At 44.1% G+C, this 21,669-nt stretch overlaps 6 protein-coding genes across 6 annotated transcripts; 4 read left to right on the top strand and 2 right to left on the bottom strand.

Moving 5' to 3' along the window:
• Positions 1 to 191: 191 nt before the first annotated feature.
• P175DRAFT_0501928 (putative Rho guanyl nucleotide exchange factor) lies at positions 192 to 6,471 on the bottom strand. Its single transcript, XM_040897269.1, has 3 exons — positions 1,595 to 6,471; positions 1,254 to 1,523; positions 192 to 1,201 (listed from the first exon to the last, which is right to left on the bottom strand). Exons 1-3 carry the CDS (start codon positions 6,131 to 6,133, stop codon positions 470 to 472), a joined length of 5,541 nt encoding a protein of 1,846 aa, XP_040751150.1. The 5' UTR covers positions 6,134 to 6,471; the 3' UTR covers positions 192 to 469.
• A 6,570-nt stretch (positions 6,472 to 13,041) lies between these two features.
• On the top strand, positions 13,042 to 15,231 carry P175DRAFT_0509764 (uncharacterized protein; the record flags this gene model as incomplete). The annotated part of the gene is made up of 2 exons (XM_040898450.1): positions 13,042 to 13,120; positions 13,286 to 15,231. The coding sequence occupies 2 exons, from the start codon at positions 13,042 to 13,044 to the stop codon at positions 15,229 to 15,231; spliced, it is 2,025 nt and encodes a 674-aa protein (XP_040751149.1).
• A 283-nt stretch (positions 15,232 to 15,514) lies between these two features.
• On the top strand, positions 15,515 to 16,750 carry P175DRAFT_0480246 (alpha-ketoglutarate-dependent dioxygenase AlkB family protein; the record flags this gene model as incomplete). The annotated part of the gene is made up of 2 exons (XM_040895427.1): positions 15,515 to 16,223; positions 16,246 to 16,750. The coding sequence occupies 2 exons, from the start codon at positions 15,515 to 15,517 to the stop codon at positions 16,500 to 16,502; spliced, it is 966 nt and encodes a 321-aa protein (XP_040751148.1). The 3' UTR covers positions 16,503 to 16,750.
• An 18-nt stretch (positions 16,751 to 16,768) lies between these two features.
• P175DRAFT_0459710 (putative glyoxalase family protein) lies at positions 16,769 to 17,947 on the bottom strand. The gene is made up of 3 exons (XM_040894709.1): positions 17,369 to 17,947; positions 17,098 to 17,297; positions 16,769 to 17,032 (listed from the first exon to the last, which is right to left on the bottom strand). Exons 1-3 carry the CDS (start codon positions 17,500 to 17,502, stop codon positions 16,956 to 16,958), a joined length of 411 nt encoding a protein of 136 aa, XP_040751147.1. The 5' UTR covers positions 17,503 to 17,947; the 3' UTR covers positions 16,769 to 16,955.
• An 82-nt stretch (positions 17,948 to 18,029) lies between these two features.
• On the top strand, positions 18,030 to 20,389 carry P175DRAFT_0480240 (MFS transporter). Its single transcript, XM_040895426.1, has 4 exons — positions 18,030 to 18,755; positions 18,822 to 19,808; positions 19,870 to 20,001; positions 20,053 to 20,389. The coding sequence occupies exons 1-4, from the start codon at positions 18,451 to 18,453 to the stop codon at positions 20,276 to 20,278; spliced, it is 1,650 nt and encodes a 549-aa protein (XP_040751146.1). The 5' UTR covers positions 18,030 to 18,450; the 3' UTR covers positions 20,279 to 20,389.
• Positions 20,390 to 20,720: 331 nt separating this feature from the next.
• P175DRAFT_0524087 (SUR7/PalI family protein) lies at positions 20,721 to 21,570 on the top strand (the record flags this gene model as incomplete). Its single annotated transcript, XM_040899346.1, has 2 exons — positions 20,721 to 20,840; positions 20,893 to 21,570. 2 exons carry the CDS (start codon positions 20,721 to 20,723, stop codon positions 21,568 to 21,570), a joined length of 798 nt encoding a protein of 265 aa, XP_040751145.1.
• Between the last annotated feature and the right edge of the window lie 99 nt (positions 21,571 to 21,669).

The raw sequence follows: 21,669 nt of genomic DNA, 5'->3' as shown, positions 1-21,669 counted from the left end.
AGAAGGGCTTGTTCATCAATCATAAGAGTTAAAATATGTACATTAATCAATCACACTATAGCCTAACTAACTACTTAGCCATGAAAGCACAGTGACTCTTATGTAAACCTGATGCCAAAGGTCAGGGTCCAACATGAAAATTCAAAATGGGGTATAAAAGAATTTCTTCCAAGACAAGATGATGCAACATGAAAAAAGAACAGTAATCTGCAAATAAGTAGTTTAGTAGGCATACCACGGCCCCACAGGTATGTAGATATACTCGTGACCTATGAGGTAGGTGCATTGAAGAAAAAGGGGGGATGAAGAGGAATAAGAATGAAACACATGTCAACAGACAGGGGGTGAAAAAAAAAAAAAAAAACCATTGTAGATAAAGACATAACTAATATCAATCATAGGATTAGCTGGTCAAATGTAGACATGCTTAAATCCAAGGGTTGAATGGCAGGAGAATTAAACTGGGAGCTTAGTCTTTTTGTCCATCATTCTCAATCAGCTCAAGAATAACCTGGCACCGTTCATACTCAGGGTGTTGCATGGAAATCTTGACCGTACGGCCCTGGTTGGCCAAAGATGCACCATTTGACTGGCCACTTGAAAGATTAACAGTGCCGCCGTTGCTAGTGGGAATGCTGTTTGCACCTGATCCAGGGAGTCGGCTTCCATCATCTAGACAGACAACATTGTGACCTGGGATAACCTGTCGCAAACGCCCATTCATAGCATTGCGCACCTCCACAAAATCATCGTTAAATAAGAGCAAAAACCGACCATAAAGGCAGGCAGAGTGAGCACGTCCCACAAACTCCATAACCACACTGCGGGACACATCTCCGTGCTGATTGACGTATACAGCACATTCTGTGTACGTGACAAGGAACTCGCTATCGCTGAGGCGAAACATACCCAGGGGCCGCAGGTTGATGATCCGATGAGCGATACTGCTGAGATGGGCCTGCACTTCTTGAGCTTCGGTTCGGAACTCAGGCACAGACCATGTTTGCTTCTTATCAAGAGTGAGAATCTCGATACCTTTCTGGGTAGAGATGGCGAGGGACGAATGGAACAAGTTAATCCCATAGCTTTCCGCGGGAATGTAAAACTCATCGTATTCACGGAAGAACTCGGTTTGAGACCGGCGCGAAAGGAAGAACCGACCCCGGCTAGTTGCTGACTTCTGCAATACGGGTTCTAAGATCTGTACACATGTGTGAACAAGGAAAACTTGATGAATGGCTTGTTGGACTAACCTTGAATGTTGACGACAGCCCGTCCCGCTTCTTGTACATCACTAAGGTGCGATCTTTCATTTGCCCGGCAGCAAAGAAGCCAACTTCACGATTTCCAGAAAGCTTCTGCGGCGCACGACGGGCTGAGTCGTTGGTTGCTTGCGTAGATACGCCGCTTGCGGGACAGACGACATCGAGGTGATATGCAATTAAGGACTTATCGGCGATGAGCAGGAAGATATTGAACTCCTCGAAGACCGCGATCTGTGTTACTCGAACAATAGGAATTGCCTGCAGCCCATGGTTAGTATTCTATTCCAGACTTGTGTTCATGTGGATATTGCATGCAAAAATCAACATACCCTGGTCCAGCCTCTAGGGTCATTGTATTCGGAGATGTAAACACCATAATCAGTTCCAATAGCGCACATAGTTCGGCCTGGGGGCTGTTGGAAAACGGTGGCACAATGAACAGAGGCTCGGCAAATCGGTGGAGGGCGAGATTTCGAGACAGAGTATCGCTTGTCTACCTCTTTAATTGCACGGTCAAGTGGAGTGCCTTTGATGGTGACACTCTTGCAAGGGGGAGAATTGTCTGAATTCCCAAATGCAGTGTCTGCCAAAACACGGAGTCGGAAAGGTTCTGCATTCTGTGCAAATAACGCAGCAGCATGCTTAGTTTTCGCCTCAATAATTTTATCACACCAGTCCTTTCGATTCTGCGAGGAAGAGGCATACAAAGTATACGTCCCCTCCAGGCCAAGGTGTTTAATCTTGAAAGGATAGAGAATCTTGTCATCCTTTGGGGTTTCCAGTACAGTGGTCGGGACCAACACCTTTCCTGAGTTTGAATTGCCAGAGGTCGCTGAGTTACCGCTGCTAGTATGCGCTAAAGCGCCGTTACCACCTGCACGTTGAGCGGACTGGGCTGCTGGGGCAGTAGCGACAACCCCTCTCACAGCCGATTTCACGACAGGATCCTCTTGGGTACTTTCGAGCACCAAGAGGTCCATCGGGATCGGCAGTTTCGAAACGTCGTAACTCTCATACTTGATTGTGCGATTAGGGTCTCTCATTGTGGATAACTTAGCGAGAACAAGATAGTGATCGAAGAGGATCGCATGGGTGTCAACTAAGAATCTTGTTCGGGACCCTGGTCGTTGTAAATCTCCACGAAAAACGACCTCCCGGCCCAGATGCTCTAGATTCAGTTCAACCTCCTTTTTCATCTCTGGACGGAGTTGTAGTTTAGTGGCAAGCTCCATGAGGTCGACTTTTTTACTCATTTCGCCAACCTTGTTGTCGCACTCCAAGGCGACGAGTTTGATCTCCTCAATGGCCTGCGCTAAATTGGTCTTTTCTTCCGAATCCTTGGGCATGTTATGGTGAACAGTTGAGAGTAAGAGAGTGTATCGCTGGATTCGAGTGATCGGTGCCTTGAGGAAAGTATCCCAGCTGAGACGATTTGACAGCTTGTGATCTCGAACATTGCCCAGAAACTGTCGGAAAACGGTATTCCTTTCGGCTTCTTTGCGAATGAGATAGTTTGCGTAGGGGAATGTAGCCGCGTAGCTAATGTAAACGGCCTTTGCTTTTCGAATCCATTCTCGAAATATGTCACTAAATCCGGCAATAAAAGGCCCTTGCTCCTTCTGCCTGTATTTCAGCTGCGCCAAGAGATGGTCCTCGTTGACCTTCTTAACCAAGTCCACTTTTCCGAACACGTCGTTCAAGAACTTGTTCAAGCGTTTTGGTGCAATGATAGAAGGCTCCGATGTAGCTAGTCGGTCACGATACAGCTCCCTTAGGACATCGAGTTGCTCAATGAAGGAATCCTCAGTTGTGACAATCTCATGCAGATTGTTCTGGCGGTCAATCTCCTTCTTCGGATGCGACTCCCAGACTTCTTTCGGCACCCTGTAGAACGTGACCCAGTCTTCTGCCTTTTTCCGTGGTTCCATGACCTGTGTTCTCAAGTTGACTTTCTTCAATGTGCGCATGCAGTGGTGTGAATAGCATCGTCCAATGACCTCTGTCTCCTGTTCGTGCAACTGGGATGAGTAGCACCCCGTCCCAGTGACCTGAAACAGGACTCCCGACAAAGTTCCGCTGCTGAGCTTCACCCATTCCTCATCTTGAACCAAGGCCGCATTGTCAAGCATGTTCTGAATCACACGTGCGGCGAGCATTTCTGCGTCCGCAGTATTCATCGTTGGAACCTTGTGAGTGAATAACGCGACAATAGCATCGACGATCGCCTGTTCCTTGAGGTCAGTCTCATCTTCGGTCAAATCTCGAATCCAATCAAGAACAGCGCTAAGCGCCCACGGTTCTGGGCAGCGTCGGAAATCCTCCGACGATAATTTGGCCGGGTGGAACTTCTTGCGACGTCCAGCGGGGATGGCAGGCAGGTCAAGAGTCATCGCCACCCCCGAGGTGGCCAGGGATTGGTCCAGCTTAAACGCTGACTGCTGCTGCTGCTGGCGCAGCATCTCCTGCTGTTGTTTGTATTTTGCCCTGTCTGCATCGGTTTTGGATCTGATAGGGGGGTCAGTACGAGGTCCAATGGGATGGCTCGATAAGGACGTTGACCGCGGAACTTGAATTGGGCTAGGCACAGTCGATCCATATGAGTCTGGAGAAGCAATAGAGAAGTGGGTGGGGTTATACTGTTGAACGCTCTGGTTTCCCCCTGATTCCGGGCGGCGATATGTACCCGCGGGCATCAGGTGTGGGATCAGGGTCGCATTGTTGGCGGGTTCCTCTGGGGGAGGAGGCAGCGGGCGCATTCCTGGGTGGAAGAAGAGATCACCAGGTTCTTCACCACCCTCCGAGCCCTCGCTTCCCGAGTGATGCGAATGCCGTATGTGCGACATGGACCCGTCGGTCTCATCTCCATAGTCGAAGCTCATTCGACGCCCGTATGCGTTCGGTTCAGACAATCCACCCGTACCGCCCGCGTCAACTCGTGCATTTGATTCGAACTGAGGTAAAGAATATGCGTAGTCATCGTCGATCGGCGGATAATAATACTCATCCGAGTACGGCGTTTGATCATCATGGCGCGACGCATTAGAGCTGTGCCGCGATGTGGAATTCAGCACAGGGCGATCGCTATGCTCCAAGTCACCCGCGAAGTGATTTGCGTGAAGAGTTCCATCCTCAAAAGGAGAATTACCGCGATAGCTATTACCACTGTACGACGGAAGTCTTTCTGAATGGGCGTCATGGGAAGGTGGCGACGCGGGGATGGAGGGGCGGCCCCCGTATGCGCTGGCAGTAGAGGCATTTGTCTCGCGTCTTGATCGTTCCTGCATACGTTCTGCATGCACACGGTCCTCCTCGTCGGCCATTCGCAGCATCGCCAGTCCCGCCTCCGCTTCCGCGTCGCTTTCGTCGCTGTAGGCATCATAGTTGACATACTGACCAGTGCCGGTGGCGATGCTGCCGTTCGTATGTGTATGGCTCTCATCAGGGGATATGTGCGTGCCCAATGAAGCCGAGGAAGAGTAAAGAGGCTCTGTTGAGGGAACTCTATCCGCCGAATCCTGCGTATCGATGTGTAGTGGCCGTTGACGAGGGCGATATTCACCAGTCCAGTAAGCATCTGGGAAAGCGGCCTCCACCTCCTGCATCAAGTCATCGCAGCCCGTTGGTTGGTCGGCGGCGTGGTGCACGTCGTTTGACATGCCATTCGAGTACGAGCTCCGCCTCTCGTCCGCATCGATGGGGGGTCCTGGCAGCGGCCGCGATTGGGGGTGTCTTGTTAGGGTATCGGTTCTGCGAGGTGATAGGGGTGGTTGCCCTTGATATATTGGAGGAGTGGGAAGCGATCGTCCGGGGCCGAGACGCAAAGAATTTTGCGGTTTGCTGTAGGAGTCATCGGGGGAGGAAAGATGCGCTGGGGGCTCTGGCGGCTCTTCGTCAACAGACGGGGTCAGGGGGGACTGCGACATGTAGGCAGGGGTCGGTGCAGCGCCGGCGTAGGTACGAGAACTCATAGAACTCATACTCGTAGCCGATAGAGTACCACTGCCAGGGGCATAAGCTGTGCTTGGAACGGGAGGAGAAATTACGCTGTACGACGAGGTGTTAAGGGAGGACGGGATGGATTGTTGCGTAGGAAAACCGAACTGCGTCCCTGGGGAGGTGCTCGGGAATTGGGAGGAGGATCGACTCCCGTAAGGATGGTCCGAGCTGCGAGGCGGAGGTGGTGGAGGCAACTGTGAGTGCGACGATCCGAATGGATGAGGTGTGATGGGGGTCTGGGCGAATACCATGCTCGACTGACGTTGCAGTATCGGAGACCCTAAGCCCCCAATGCTAGTTGTTTGATATGCAGCCGGGTTATACGGCTGATGTGCGGTCAATAAGGCGTTGGTATTATGATGATTATTGTTGTTGCTGTTGTTGTATGTACTAGCGGAGTATGAGAGCGTGCTGTATCCGGCCTGCGGTTGGGAGGGAGTCGCGGGAATCGCATATTGCTGCGGGTTGTAGGACAGTTGCGTAGGCGACGTGGGACCTATCGAGGAGGTATACTGGTATTGATAGCTGGACTGAGACTGGGTACGAGTTCGGGGGGGAATTTGCGGCGAAGTAGCCGATGGGATGTGGGAGTACCGGGGGTCGGCATAATCGTCGCGCGCAGTCCCGGTAAGACTGTAGCCTCCTGGTTGTTCGCCAACATTTGAGAGACCAGAATATCGACTGTTCGCATCAGTTACTCTGGAGTTGTGGGCAGAGGAGGAAGCGAAGAGACTCGCGTCGTCCCCCACGTTGTAACTTGGCATGCGTCGAAGCGGCGGACTGGCGGCCTGGGAGTTGTACGCATCATAGCCGGACGGCTGATTGTTCCCAGATTGACCGTAGATCTGGCCTCCATTATGGTAGTTGGCCATTCTGAGCGACGGGGGAGGGGAGGACCAGCCGGAAGAGGGGAGAGAGGAGGAGGGGAACGAGGAGGAAGGAAGAAGCAAATTAAGATGAGGTGTCAAAACAAGATCCCGGTTGGTAGTGGCAGTGGAGGTGGTGGGAAAGAAGAAAAGGTTGCACGAGGATGGGCGGAATTCCGGAGTAGGCGAGAGACAACGGAGGGCGAACAAGCATGGGGGCGGGGGGAGATGAGAAAATAAACAGAAGGACGGAAGGAAAGAAAGAAGAAAGAAAGAAAGAAGAGTAGATAATAAGAAAGGAAAAGATGAGAAGATGGGATGAGAAGGGGAGATGAGAAGATGAGATGAAGTGAGGTGAAAGTGAGAGAAGAAAACGAGAGGCAGACTTTCCTCTTTGGGAACGATTCAGCCCTGCTCCTTGTGGCCGCCAGAAGGCGATTCGATTTGTATCTTGGAGGATATACGGTTGAAAAATGAGGTCATTTACATATTTGGCTATTCTGGCTATTAGGTTGAAGACGAAAAGATCGAAATAAAATAACAAAACCTCCCCTGATGGAGGGATATAAAGCAAGGTGCAGTTATAGGTAACAAACGAGTACGAGACTTCTTCCCTCGCGGTCTACAGCAGTTGGGAAATTACCAGAACCCTTTGGAGAACTAACTAGTTATATTGCCTTGGGAAATTAATAAACCCCTCCTCTGTACGGCTAACTAGTTAACTAACTAGTTAGTTAGTTAGTTAGGTATACAGAGTAAATCAGCAACACTTGACCCACCATCTCAACAACGCTGGAACTACTTCAGTAGACCAATCTCAACTATACTAAATTTGGATTGTCAAGACTCATGCAGTACTGACCCAGAATGATCCAATTGGTACTAGTTATATGTTTTACTACCGCGACCATGGTATCCAGTTGCTGTCGGTTGTAAACTGCTGTGCGGAGTATAGTAAGTAAAGTAGTAAACTGATCCCCCCTCCACCAAGACAAGAATGCCCTAACAGCCAGGAGGAGAATAATAATTACATTCCAACCCACGCGCTTATTACCAAGGGCCCATGGAGTTTGTTACAACAGATAGATTTAACCCTTGATTATTGGACCTGCTTATTTGTTGCCTTGTTCTTGTTGTACAGCTTCATCATACAACACCACAAACGACCATGTATTTGGACGGAGGATCGTTATGGCCTGCCTCGCTAGGCTGTCTCGCCATTTTCCCACAGGCTTTCGCTTTTCATAGGAATTTACCGTCGAATTCCATCATTCCCCGAGATGAACCGAGTGGTGACAAGTGTGAGTAGAGAGAGGGGGTGTGTTCGCACCAGCGAAATTGAAGCTAAAACATGTATATATAAGATGTTGGAGTGCTGCACTCAGTGAATGCAACCAGCATCACCATAAAGAAGAAGATAGCAACACGTGACTACTTTGTGTATTTAAGGCCACTGTTTCCTTCTAGATCTCCATGCTTCCTCTAAGCATCTCTCCTTCTCTCTATTTCCTAGTTAGACCTAATTGAATCCATTTCGGTCAACTTCTACTATCATAGTTTGACAACCTCTTATCAGGTTATGAGCCCTCCTTAAGGTTCTATTTTATACTTTATAGACCTCCAAAACTCTTATCATACCCCTGTACTAGAGATCTGCTCCCTGATTGGATAAAGATCCTGGCAGAAATATTACCTACTGCTGTTATATTACACTACCTAGGCAATAGTGTGTGGAAAATTTCTATAATTTGACTAAAATAGTAATTAAACTTACCCCTAGCAGATATCCTGACATCCCTGATTTACTATACCTACCTTCGACGGCTACTACCCTATTTACTGATGGCTAAAATCAAGTAATAAAGCTGAAGAATAGTACATTTAACTTGAGCCTGATAATAGTATTAGAAAATAATTTAAAATTTAAAATTTAGGCTTTATTTACATAAATAGAACTAAGGCTTTATAAGATAGATAAGCTTCTTAAAAGTAATATTCCTAGACTATAATTTAATAATCCTAAGTATAAATTATAGGAACTTCTTTTATAAATAGTAGCTAGTTAAATACTATATTTAATAAGTAAGAAATTAGTAAAGAAATTACTAATAGATACTACCCTATATATTTTTATAGATAATTTTATACAGAAGTTATAAAGAATAGTTATTAGTAATAGTTAAAGATATATATACTAGATATAGAAAGAAGCTATTAAGATTAAGTATAAGAATTATATAATTATTAATAAGTTTATATTAGACTTTATCTAGAAGACAAATACTTTTAATAGGTTAAAAATAGTTATTATACTCTATTAAGTAGTTGCTGTAATACTTTAGGAGCTTGAAAGGGATAATATGAGCTTTATGGATTTAACCTTAAATAACCTAGGTAACAATCTTATTAAAATAATAATATAGAAGTATTTTTATACTATATATAATATAGTAAAGGATAAAGTTTAGGAGAATCTACTATTAAATACTATATTTAATACTACCATGCCTGCCATAAATATACTAAGTTCTTAATTAACAAATAGAAGAAGGTAATAGCAATAATAGAAATATATACTACTATAGAATATGATAGTTACAGGCCATATTAACTATTAATTAAAGTAATTAAGGAAACCTAGAATGCTATACCTATTTTATAAAGAGGAAAAATATAATATTAAGGACTACCTATATTTAGTAATTAATAAGTAGAAGGAAGGGTAAAGACTAATTTTAATACTTTAGTACTTTAAGCTATATAAGTTAAAGAATAAGAATAATTTAATCTAAAATTAAGTTATTATTCTAGCTATATAAGCTAATACTATTCTAGATACTAATAATTTCATACTATCTAGAGTTAATATATTAATAGCTTTAATATTAACTACCTTTAGGAATAAGTAACTATGTAACTCTAGAGCAGGCTATATAGTATATAATAATTATAATCTCTTTAATAATCTAATTAAAGATCTAAATAGCTTTAAGAATTATGGTTTTATTACCTCTAATAGCAAGATAGTATATCCCCAAGGTTATGGAAAAGTAATAATTTAATTTAAATTAAATAATAGTACTTTAATATTATACTAAATAGAATATCTTTAGAATCTAAATATACTATGTAACCTGATGCTAGTAGAAAGAATAAAGGTAGAATTAGGAATCTATTTTAACTTAAAAAATTAATATATTCATGAAATAGTAATAAATAAGGTAATTAGATATACTATCTTAGATAATAATATCCTATTTTTAGTTCTAAATAAGGCAGTAATCATGCCCACTATACTAATAGACTTATTATATTAATGATTAGGTTATCTATCTATCAAATAATTAAAGTGTAATAAGGTAATGCTTTATAATAATAACTTGGCTACTAATAACTTACTTGCTAATTAGAATACTAAACCATACTATAAAGTATGTTAATTATCAAAATTAAAGAAAAAGATATCCTGAAAACCATAACTATATATAATAAAATTATTATAATTCATATATGTAGATCTCCAAGAAATCAAACTAATTAAAAGAGATAATATTAGATATATCCTACTAGTTCTAAATAATTATTCTAGATACCTTTTTATATAATATTTAAAGGTAAAAAGCAAATCTTTAAAGGTATTAAAGGAAATATATAATAGTTAGCTAAATATGACTAGTATCTATATTAGAAGGGTCAGATTTGACTCTGCTCCTGAATTTAATGAGTATGCTAGGTAGAGTAAGGATTTTAGTACTATATATGAACTAATACTACCATGAACCCCCAAGGAAAACAGCACTATTGAATAGTTTAGTGATTATATGATCTAGACTGCCCGCATAATATGCATATAAGCAAAAATAGAGCTAATTATATGGCTATATAGTATAAATATAGCAGTCTATATTTTAAATAGGTTAGTTAGGGAAGGTAATAATAAAAGAAAGCTACTTATATAATTTTTTTATAAAGAATTAAATATTTTAATTAGAGATATTAATCTATAATATATTTATATATAGAGATATAAGGTATTTGTAAATATCCTATATAAGGATAGGATTAAAAGTATAAAAATATTGCCTAGAGTAAAAATTAGTTAACTAGTTAGATATAATAGAGATTACATCTACAAGGTATAGTATCTAGATATAGGGAAGATAATTTAGTTAAGGGATATAATATTTAATAAAGATAATATTAATAGAATAGATAGAATATAACTATAACTTTCTAATAAACTAAAACTAAATAATAATAGTCTATCTAGAGCAACTATACCTATTAATACTAAAAGGGGAAGAATAACTTATAATAATATATTTTAAAATAATATTATTTCCTAAACCTTATTATTAGTAAATGATAATAAGGTTATTATAGGGAGAATTTAAATATTAATACCTGATCTAGCCCTACCTGAACCAAGCCTATCCAACTCAGAGGTAGGTACTGACTTGATATATCTGCGCCTACCTGCCTCTGGGGCTGTTGCTAAAACCACCCTACCTGACCTAGAGGCAGGTATCGAACTCATTATACCAGAGCGGCCACCTGCCTCTGGGGCTGCCCCTAGGGCTATCTCCAAGACTACCGAGCTCATCATACCCAAGCAGCTACCTGCCTCTGGGCCTGCCTCTGGGGCTGTTTCCAAAACCATTACTAAGTAAAATAATCGAGCGATTAGCAAGGATATAGAGGAGATAGTAAGATCTAGTATAAAAGAATAATCTAGGCAGGGTAGATATAAAGGAATAATTAATTATTTTACTATAAATAATCTATATACTGGTTAACCTATTTTTAAAAGAATATTAATATTATAATTAATATAAAGGCTTCCAGAGTTATTTACCTAATATAAGGAGGTCTTACTAGTTTTAGAACCTTCTAAAGATAACTATACTCTAATAACTCTAGATATACTAAAAAGAAAGTATTTAAAGATTAGAAAGCAGGTTAAATTTAATATTAGGAATATAGAAATAATTAATCTAGTAAAGATATAGAATTTTACTAGTAATAATACTAGTAATAGTATTACTACTCTATAGAAATCTTCAAGATCTATAAAAGATTAATACTAAAGTATTTACTTTAAAGATAAGCAGGCAAAGTAACTATAGAAAGAGGAAGTAAAATAAGAATAATAGTCTTAATTCTAGTCTATATTATCTCTAAAAATACTTTTAGAAATACCTTGTCTACTAGGATCCTATTTAAAGCTAGAAGAATCACCTAATATAATTACTATAATATTACTAGATTCTAGTAGTTTTATACCAGAGATTAAGCTTATAAAGACTTATAAAGTTAGAATCCTATAAATCTATACCTAAGTAATAAAGTTACTATAAAAGGATTACTAGATATAAGTAATATAAAGTTAAATTAGCAAGCTTAAAGCTATTTAGACTTATAAATTTATACTATTATTAAAGGATATAAAGGTCTTACTAGGAAAATAAGTATATAATTTAAAGTTAGATATAGATAATAATATATTATAATTCTATATAAGATAGGTTATATATAGAAATTTTTAAAAGCTAGGTATAGACTTTGACCAAGTCTACTCCCTAGTAATAATAGATACTTTAGTAAAGCTATTTTTAAGTATGATTGCTTGTTTTAATTTAAAATAGGTATAATTCAATATAGTAACTACCTATCTTAATATAATAATTAAGGATTAAAAGATCTATATATACTAACTGACTAGTTTTAATAAGTAAGATAGTATAGTATATCTATTACTCTAAGCCCTATATAGATTATAATAGTTAGTATTTCTTTAATATAAGGAATTCTATAATATTCTGGTAAAAATTAGTATAAAAGTAATTAATAAAGACTTATACTTCTACTATAACCTAGACTAGTAGCTAATACTTATTATCTATATTAATAATACAATAGTTACTGGCCCTAATAAAGTAAATATTTAATAATTTATAGATAAGCTAGAAAAATATTTTAAATTAAAGTAACTAGGTGAACTTGTATAGTTCTTAAAATATAATATTTATAGACTACTTAGTAGTCTAATATTAATATCCTAATATATATATATCTAAAAGATACTCCATAAATAGAATTTCCATAGTCTTTAGCCATATCATATACTAATAACTCCGGGATAGAAATTAACTAGAGAGATACTAGATACTAGCAGTATTATTTTAGATGCCATGTATGCCTCTGCAGATAAAGATGATATTACCTACTACTAGGAGCTGACTGGATTATTGAATTGGATTATTATTCAGACTTGACTGGATATTTAATATACAACAACATAACTATTATAAAGAAATTATAATCCTAGTAAGTTAGATTATAATATAGTTAAATAAGTTTTCTAATATTTAAAGAAGACCTTAGACTATATAATAGTTTTAGGTTATTTAGATAATTTATTATATATATATATTAATGCCTTCCATGTAGATTATAAAGATAAGAAATTAATAAAAGGCTTTATATTTTTTATATTTAGAGTACTAATTATATAGAGATTAGTAAAGTAATTACTAGTTATTTTAAATTTAATTATTACTAAATTTATTGCATAGGATATAGTAATAAAGCTAGCTATATAACTATAAAAGCTATATATAGCTATTAGACTAGAAAAGTCTGCAAAAGGTATTATACCTTTATATACTAATTCTATAAATACTATTATATTAGTAAAGAAGCTAAATTATATATCTATACTTTGCTAGATAAATATTTACTACTTCTTTATTAAAGAAGCAATTAAAAATAGTAGAATTTAGCTATAAATAGTTAGTAAAGAGGATAATATTGCTGACGGGCTAATTAAGGTACTATTAATTGTAAAATTTGATGAATTTATCAAGAGGTTAGGTTTTGGCAGGTTAGAGATAGACTCTAAATAGCTTCATGAAATGGACATGTTGCTAAGGGGGGTGTATTGGAGTGCTGTACTTAGTGAATGCAACCAGCATTACTATAAAGAAGAAGATAGTGACACGTGACTACTTTGTGTATTTAAGGCCACCATTTCCTTCTAGATCTCCATGCTTCCTCCAAGCATCTCTCCTTCTCTCTATTTCCTAGTTAGACCCAATTGAATCCATTTCGGTCAACTTCTACCGTCATAGTTTGACGACCTCTTATCATAAGATCTAGTGCTCCCCTACGCCTTCGTACCCCTCCCACTAGGATCCGTCAAAGCAAGCGGCTGGCTTCACGACCAGCTACAGCTCATGGCGGATGGGCTACCCGGTCACGAACATGATTTTTACCGGATTGTCAAAGACAACCCGTGGCTAGGGGGTGACCAGGAATACAGTGATTTAAATGAAGCCTTCACTTACTGGTTGAACGGTCTGGTTCCACTGGCGTACCTGACGGATGATGGGCGACTCAAGCAACAGGTCCTGGATTCCGTTGACTATATCCTTTCACATCAGCAGAGCGACGGCTGGCTGGGCCCAGAAACCGAACCTACCTCGCGCAATTTCTGGGCGCGGTACCCTTTACTACTAGGGCTGGAGCAACTTGCAGAGGCGGAGGAGGGAACGGATATGGGGATGCAGATTCTAGACTCCATGCACCGGTTCATTGATCTGACGGATGAGATGCTCTCGGACAACTATACTGGCTATGTGACGCATCCTGACGACAATTTCGACGACCAGTGGGGTCGTGCCCGCGCAGCAGATATGATCGTTGCCCTACAGTGGCTCTACGAACATGACCCTCGTGCGCAGGAGCAGAAACTGTTGAAATGCATGAAACTCTTTTATGAAAGGGCCTTTAATTGGACGGAGTGGTATGATATGCCGTATATTCAACAGGACTTGGATACTATTTCGGACGACATAACAGTGCCGAATTTCGCCTTTGAGCACGGGGTCAATGTCGGACAAGGGTTGAAGGCCGGGGCCGTCTTTGGACGTCTGACGCGCGACAAGCAGCTGTCGACCAGTGCATTAACAGCGATCGACTTGACGTTTACCTACCACGGGACGCCTTCTGGAGTCATAATCGGTGACGAGCGCTTGTCCGGGCTGAGTCCTGTGCGCGGGGTGGAACTGTGCACTGTGGTCGAAACGATGTTCTCGCTCAGCTATATCTACCATACCCTGGGAGAGAACTCCGTGGCAGATCGTTGTGAACTGGCTGCCTATAATGCTCTGCCCGTGATGACCTTGCCGGACTGGTGGGCGCACCAGTATGTGGCGCAAACCAACCAGCCCACCTCCAAGAATCTATCAGCAGCGCCATTCTGGAGCGTAGGCACTGACGGCCAAATGTACGGACTGGAACCGAATTATCCTTGCTGCACTGTAAACCACCCCCAGGGGTATCCCAAGTTTGTTTCAGCTTCGTTTGTTCGAGATGGCGACAATGGGATTGCTCATGCACTACTTGGCCCGACATCCGTCGACACCACTATGAATGCTGGAGTTTCAGTACACATTTCATGTGACACGAAATATCCCTTTGCCCACGAACTGTTATACAATGTACAAGCCGGTGGATCATTTGAGTTCTCCATCCGGGTCCCGAAATGGTCCACGCAGACGGAGATCTCTGTAAACGGGAATCCGCTGCATAGTATCAGCCCGGACGCATATACAGGAATGCAGAGGATCTCACTAGAAGGCGGAGAATCTCAGATTCATGTGAGTCTGTCTGCCGAAATCAAGGTAGAACCTCGTGCCAATGACACCGTATCTATGTACCATGGCGCTCTCCTGTACGCGGCTCCGATCCTGTACGATCTCACATCCTCCCAAGTTCCAGGATATGAAGACGCACCTCCCCAGGTCTTGAACCACGAAATGTCGCCGACGACCTCGTGGGCGTATGCAATTGATCCACGCACAGCACGCTTTCAAGGGTTGGACGAATCTTCCTCCCTCCCTAATCCGCTATGGACCGACGGCGCGCCGACAAGTATTACCGTCCGGGCGTGTGAGATTGACTGGGTGTTCGTAGATGGGTATGCACCCAATCCGCCGCCAAAAGAGCATCGTACCTGCCTAGGAGATCCCTTTGACCTTGACCTTGTTCCGTATGGTAGCGCTAAGTTACACATGGCCGAGTTGCCGGTAGTGAGCTTGTGAGGTTGCCTGCACTCGTACAGTCTGTACTGTAGTTAACTAAAGACAGATCTCGTACGGCGACGAATCTTAAAAATATATAGCCTTTTTATGCCCATTAATCTTCGACTTGGTGCTTAAGATAGAGATCACTAAAATGAACTTTCGCTGCAAGTAAACAAATGAAGTTGAAGTGCCTCGATGGGATCCCGTGTTGCCATCATCGTCTGAGCTCGATCGATCGATCCAAAGAGTTATCGCAACCTCACAACATTCACCACTATCGATCTTTTAGATCAGAGTTACAATGGCTAAGCGGACGCTGGAGTCTTTTTACAAACCAGTCACGGCTCCAAAGAAGGCCAAGATTGAAGAGTCAACTCCTCCCACTCGCCATCCGAGTTATCCCCATCCCATCGCCAATCTGTCCGCGGCTATTGTCAACCCCCTTGCAAATATCAACCTCACATCTCACGCCCGCCGAAAAGGAATCAGCCATCGACCTCATCTCGACCTGCTTTATTTCCAGCCGTTTATACCACCGCCGGTTGCACAGGATCTCTTCATCTTTCTCCGCCAGGAACTGCCCTTCTACCGCGTGCAGTACACCATTCGTCGCGGATCGACCGACACGCAAATTGTCACTCCTCGCTTTACCACGGTCTTTGGCGTAGATGCCACCTCGCAGTTTATTCCTAGCTTCGCAGCTCCCGATCCCGATCTCACCAGCTCCTCGACTCTGGTGGATAGTCGAAGCCACCAGCGAGTCTCTCCCAGCAAATACCAATCTGCTCCTCGCCCGATTCCAGAGTGTCTGGATACCTTACGACGAAGGGCTGAAGCTGCAATTGGCGATGGGGCAACCTTTAACTTTTGTCTGGTCAACTACTACGCCTCTGGGGATGATAGCATCTCCTACCATTCGGACGATGAGCGGTTCCTGGGACCGGATCCGTGCATTGCGTCGCTGTCGCTCGGTGCGCCGCGCGATTTTCTTATAAAGCATAAGCCCCCAGGTCCGTCCGTAGAGTCCGGCAGTGATATTGATCGGACCCCCTCTCAAGTTCTCGCTGGCCTCGGGAGATATGATTGTTATGCGCGGCCAGACGCAGGCCAATTGGCTACATAGTGTGCCCCAACGGAAAGGAGGCGATGCGTACAAGGGGAGAATTAATATTACCTTTCGCAAAGCTGTAATCCCGGGAGGAACAAATAATTACTATACCTACAATGTTGGCAAGGGGGACGTTTATCGATGGAACGAGGGAGAGAGAAAGATGTGTGTTGGGAAGTAGTTCGACTGATATAGCTGTACAAAGCTATTCCGGAGCATTTCTTTCTTTCCACGCACCGGATTGCAACAATGATACGGGGTATACTTGCGGGGTATTGCAGGTTGGGGGACTGTGGAGGGAAAACATCCGGGTTTGTTATGAAGAAAGAGTCGCAAAGGACATGACCTCGTATGGTCTTTAGAAGGGAGGGGGATTAAAAGGCCGCGAGGTCCGCAATATCCTCACTTTCTGGCCTTTGGGAATCTCGGAGCTTAGTTTGGATAAGCCTGAATCGAAATGAGAGATTTGCTTTGGAGAAATGCATTGCCGTATGATCCTGTCAACTTTACCGTCCAGCTAAAAAGCTGTCAAGACGTCCATTTCTAGCTGATTACAGTATGATATTGGTCCGCAGATTCTCATCTACGCCACGCTAGAAACAGCATTCCAAGTGGGGGCGGGGAAAGATAATCTCTAGAGACTGAATTCCAACCGGTTTCCAGCAAAATCCCTAGCAAAGAATCGAGTGGGATATTCGACTCCTTGCGACCCTACCCAATCCCATTTCATATTAGCGAGGCCGAGTCCGAATCAAGACCATTTGACCTGCACGCACCTGAATTCTGAACTCCCGGCTTATCGGCTTCCAAAGGCGCAGCGGCGCCTCCTTTCTCGTAGTGTTCCCATATCCGTTGTTGCAATTGTATGAGCTTATCCAAGGATTCCACCTTGAAGCACGGGTGACGGCGCGATGATTGCGATTCATTCGTCCCCAACGCGACATGCACTTGTTGACCGGAGTCTGCGATATCGAACCTGTCACATAACGCTGTCAGAGAGGAACAAGGGTCGAAGAGAAAGAAACCGGGATCGCCTCCGCGACTCACCAGAGAAGTGTGCCCTTCTGTGACTGTGGGACTGGGGCAGATGTCAGCCCAAGAGTCTGGCTATAAAAGTCATCCGCCTGGTCCAGTGTGCCCGGAGGGACCAGGAGATTGATGTGTGCCAATCCCGTAATCATTTCCCCAGTATATAGAACGAGAAGGAGTATTGCACAGAAAAATGAAGGAATACGGAGGGAGCAGAGAATATTGAAGGTTGAATTCCAAGGCACAGTGTGAGAAAGAGCAAGAATATCCGACGAGTCAGTGGCTGGACTGCACCCCCGCACTGGAACCTGCCTACCTACCTACCTACCTACCTACCTATCTATCTATCTAGGTACGGAGTACCATCATCGGCATCTCTAAAGGTGGCATTAGAAGCAGTCCAGCCAATCTCCTGGATTTCCGATCAAAAAAAGAAAAAAAGAAAATCCCCCAAATGGGAGTCGAATTAAGTGGGTAAGTGAAAATTAGAAGCGGAACTTATTCCGGAATCCCAAGTCCATCTACGGAGTACATAACTTGTAGGATCCGCACAGAGTCATCTTGGAAGAATCAGATCAGCCACGGAATGAAAATCCACTGACTCCGATTACAATTAGTATTACAAGTAGAAGGAAGAAAAGTCAATAAAGCTGAGAGATTCTATAAGATATGCAATCCGGTCAACCGAGATATCGACATTTAACAGAGATCGGGACGGAATGAATCAAGCGGGAGAATGCCGAGAATCCGCCCCCATCATAGATAGCCCTACTCCGTCCTTAACCCACTGCCCAAGGAATACTCCGAAGATTCAGATGGAGATGGAAATGTCGAGCGGAATTGAGTTGAATCAAGCTATGCGATCCATATTGATGACCGGAAATACCCGATGAGGATATATAGGTATTAGGGTTGCACACGTAGTTAGTCCTAGTAAGCCATGTTGATTCGAGGTCCTCATATGCAATAATCGCCCACCGCTGTTTTCTTCGAGGTTGTAGGGAAAATTCCGATCCGCTAGTGGGAAGCTGCCTATTTAATCTAGGCCGATACCCCTATATCCCCTGGCTAGGCCAGAGAGCAACCAAGTCAGACTGACCATGGCCCCAATAGACCAGACCGGTGCGAACCGTGATGACAACGGCAGTTTGGACACGGAGACCGGCCTCGGCCTGGAGTACATCAGGCCAGAACATGCGATTGAGCTGCAGCGTATCAATACATATCGGCTTCAACAACACGAGACCGTTGGATCAACGCAGAGCCGTACCCAGCGCGACCAGTGGTTACCTCTCGGGGCAGGGAAACCATATCCTCCCGAGTTGCCCCATGTAGAGGCATATATTGTGGAATTTGAAGGATCTGATGATCCTATGCATCCACAGAACTGGCCTATGAAGCGACGGTACCTTCATTCTCTCCCCCCCGGGTCCTGATTTTCACGGGTAGTTCGTTGCTCATCTCATCGTAGGATGTTTATGGGAGGGATCCTGACATTCTGCGCTCTTGTGGCTGCATATGCCAGTGCAATCTTTGCGACTGCTGCGGCGGGCGCGAGGAAGGAATTTGGCTTCGGCCAGGAGGTGGCATCCTTGGGCACAACCTTGTTCGTCCTCGGCTTCGCTACTGGGCCAACGATATGGGCACCGACATCTGAGCTGGTCGGTCGAAGATGGCCCTTATTGATCGGAATGTTCGGATTCAACATATTTACCTTAGCATGCGCGACTGGGAAGGACACCCAAACCATCATGCTATCTCGCTTCTTCTCGGGGTTGTTTGCCGCCAGTGTGATTGCCCTAGTCCCTGCCAGTCTGTCAGATCTCTTCAACAACAACCATCGTGGGATTGCCATCTCGATTTACACCCTGGCCGTATTCACCGGTCCATTCACCGCTCCTTTCATCGGTGGCTTTATAGCCGAAAGCTATCTTGGATGGCGATGGACCTTATATATCACCACAATCGCGGGCTTCTTTGGCCTAGCCCTCATGCTCATCCTCACCCAAGAGACGTACGCCCCGATCATTTTGGTAGAGAAAGCGGTGATTCTTCGTCGCCAGACACGCAACTGGGGCATTCACGCCCGCCAGGAGGAGCTCGAGATTGACTTCTATGAGCTGGTGACCAAGAACTTTGCACGACCATTCCGGATCCTATTTACCGAGCCTATCGCCTTCCTGATCACCGTCTATATGTCGTTCATCTATGGGTTATGCTATGCCATGTTGCAGGCGTATCCCCTTGTGTTCCAAGGAGTGCACAGAATGTCAGCTGAAGTGAGTGGCTTACCATTCATAGGGCTTCTTCTTGGTGCATTTTTCGGTGGTGCATTCGTCCTCTTCTTCCAAAGGTCATATGCGCGTAAATTGGCGGCCAATGAGGGCGTCCCGGTGCCAGAGTGGCGTCTACCCCCGTGCATAGTCGGAGGCGTGGCTTTCGCAGGGGGCTTATTCTGGTAAGCTCCAAATTCCTCAAATCTCCCGCGGAGTATGGACTGACTGGATCGCGATGGTAAGGTTTGGGTGGACCGGGTTCTCGCCGCGGGTTCACTGGATGGCCCCGGCGGCCTCGGGCGTGATGATTGGATTTGGCCTCACGACTATCTTTATGCAGGGATTTAATTACCTGCTCGATTCTTACCTGAACTTGTATGTCAACGGCCCGGACGCCATACCGAGTCTTGCCACTGACATTGATAGCGCTGCCTCTGCGTTCGCCGCCAATACCATCATGCGCTCCCTGGTGGGGGCCTGCTTCCCGTTGTTTACGCGACAAATGTTCGCCAATTTGGGCATCCAATGGGCTGGAACGCTGCTAGGGTGTATCGGAGTGTTGATGGTGCCGATTCCCCTACTCTTCATGAACTATGGGCCTCGACTACGCCGCCATAGTCGGCTGGCACCCCAGGTAGAAAAACACGCATAATCGCAAGCCGCCTGCCTGATTCCGGGAACTGAGTCAATGTCAGCAATGACTAAGGGGAAAGACCCTCTGTATAACGAGCCTGTAGAATAAATACCCTTAGTTACCTTGGCCACTTACATACCAATAGGTGGCCGATGGGAGTCTATTCAACACCGGAATTTGATCATTGTGTGGAATGTGGGCCTGCTACTAAAGTTTCCAATATACTACTCCGTACAGTACTCCGTACTACAAGATCGTAAATAGACTGGGGGCTAGCATACCGATCGAGGGTAAACTAGGAGGAATGCTCCTTCGGCAATCGAGGGTTGAAACTGGAACTTTATTTAACAAGGATGTATATATCGGTGAGATGAGATATTGCTTCATCAAAAGTCCATCCCAACCCTTTTGTTTTTCTTCCGCTTGCTCTCGGGATCTCGTGTATCTTATCTACAACAGAATGGAGGGCCTTCACACCCTCATCCCATGTCTGGCCTCCTTCGTGGCGTTTCTCCTGGGCATATTGTGTCTCTTGTCGGGAACACAGCGCCAATGTTTACCGAAAGCTGACCTTCTGACGGTATGCCGACTTCCTTCTTGTCTCTCGAATTCGCAGGCTAACGAGGGTACAGCTCCATCTGGATGCAATGGTGCCTCCCATACCCGGAGCCCCGGACTTCTTCTCTGTCTACGTGATGTCCTACTGCGAAGGAGTAACAGGGAATCGCACCCAGAACGGGACGAGTGAGACCAATGTAGTGACAACCATTCGAAGCTGTTCCGACCAGTCTGTCTTTTTCTCATTCAACCCAACGGCTGCCCTCGAGGCAGTGACCGGTAACCCGCCATCAAGCTGGCCGTCGTATATCAGTGACGACTTCCAGGCGCTAGCTCCTACCAACCGTACCATGGCGTTCTTTTATGTCATTGGCGCCGGTGCCGCCGGACTGGTGCTTCTCATCAAGTTATTCTCCATCTGGAGCTCGCGCACGACGGACCCGGGGGCTGAGAAACCACCGTCATCTTTGCTCTTCCTGGTTCAACTGACTAGCGCGTTGAGTTTATTCATTTCCTCCATCCTGGGAAGTGCAATATCGTCCGAGTTTGTGCATTTGATTAACAAGTCCGGAGCACTGACCGGTATCTATGCGGATCATGGGAGTGCATTTTTGGGCATGTCGTGGACGGCGGTGGTGCTGCAGACAATCGGAACCGTGGGCCATCTGGTGCTGCTACTCATGTATAACCCAAAGCATTGTTCTTCTGACTTGGATGAGCCGGAGAAGCCTCTGGTGGCCGATGAGCCTTGATATGTCAATAACGTCGAGCCTGTTTTTTTGATACTCTGCAATTTGATGAAGTTATAAGTGATTTACCCCGGGGATAAGCGTTTACCCGCCTACATACAT

Source organism: Aspergillus ochraceoroseus (genome assembly GCF_002846915.1).
Source record: "Aspergillus ochraceoroseus IBT 24754 chromosome Unknown P175scaffold_5, whole genome shotgun sequence".
Taxonomy (NCBI): Eukaryota; Fungi; Ascomycota; class Eurotiomycetes; order Eurotiales; family Aspergillaceae; genus Aspergillus; species Aspergillus ochraceoroseus.
This window is presented reverse-complemented; position numbering and strand designations above follow the sequence as displayed.

Bases quoted from the DNA above. Each gene is read 5' to 3' on its own strand.
- P175DRAFT_0480240 (XM_040895426.1), top strand. From the start codon at position 18,451: ATGGCCCCAATAGACCAGACCGGTGCGAACCGTGATGACAACGGCAGT. The intron at 18,756-18,821 runs GTACCTTCATTC...ATCTCATCGTAG, and splicing joins AACTGGCCTATGAAGCGACG to GATGTTTATGGGAGGGATCC. The intron at 19,809-19,869 runs GTAAGCTCCAAA...CGCGATGGTAAG, and splicing joins TTCGCAGGGGGCTTATTCTG to GTTTGGGTGGACCGGGTTCT.
- P175DRAFT_0501928 (XM_040897269.1), bottom strand. From the start codon at position 6,133: ATGGCCAACTACCATAATGGAGGCCAGATCTACGGTCAATCTGGGAAC. The intron at 1,524-1,594 runs GTATGTTGATTT...CATGGGCTGCAG, and splicing joins ACCCTAGAGGCTGGACCAGG to GCAATTCCTATTGTTCGAGT. The intron at 1,202-1,253 runs GTTAGTCCAACA...ACATGTGTACAG, and splicing joins GGCTGTCGTCAACATTCAAG to ATCTTAGAACCCGTATTGCA.
- P175DRAFT_0459710 (XM_040894709.1), bottom strand. From the start codon at position 17,502: ATGATTACGGGATTGGCACACATCAATCTCCTGGTCCCTCCGGGCACA. The intron at 17,298-17,368 runs GTGAGTCGCGGA...GTTATGTGACAG, and splicing joins CAGAAGGGCACACTTCTCTG to GTTCGATATCGCAGACTCCG. The intron at 17,033-17,097 runs GTGCGTGCAGGT...GGGATTGGGTAG, and splicing joins GCCGGGAGTTCAGAATTCAG to GGTCGCAAGGAGTCGAATAT.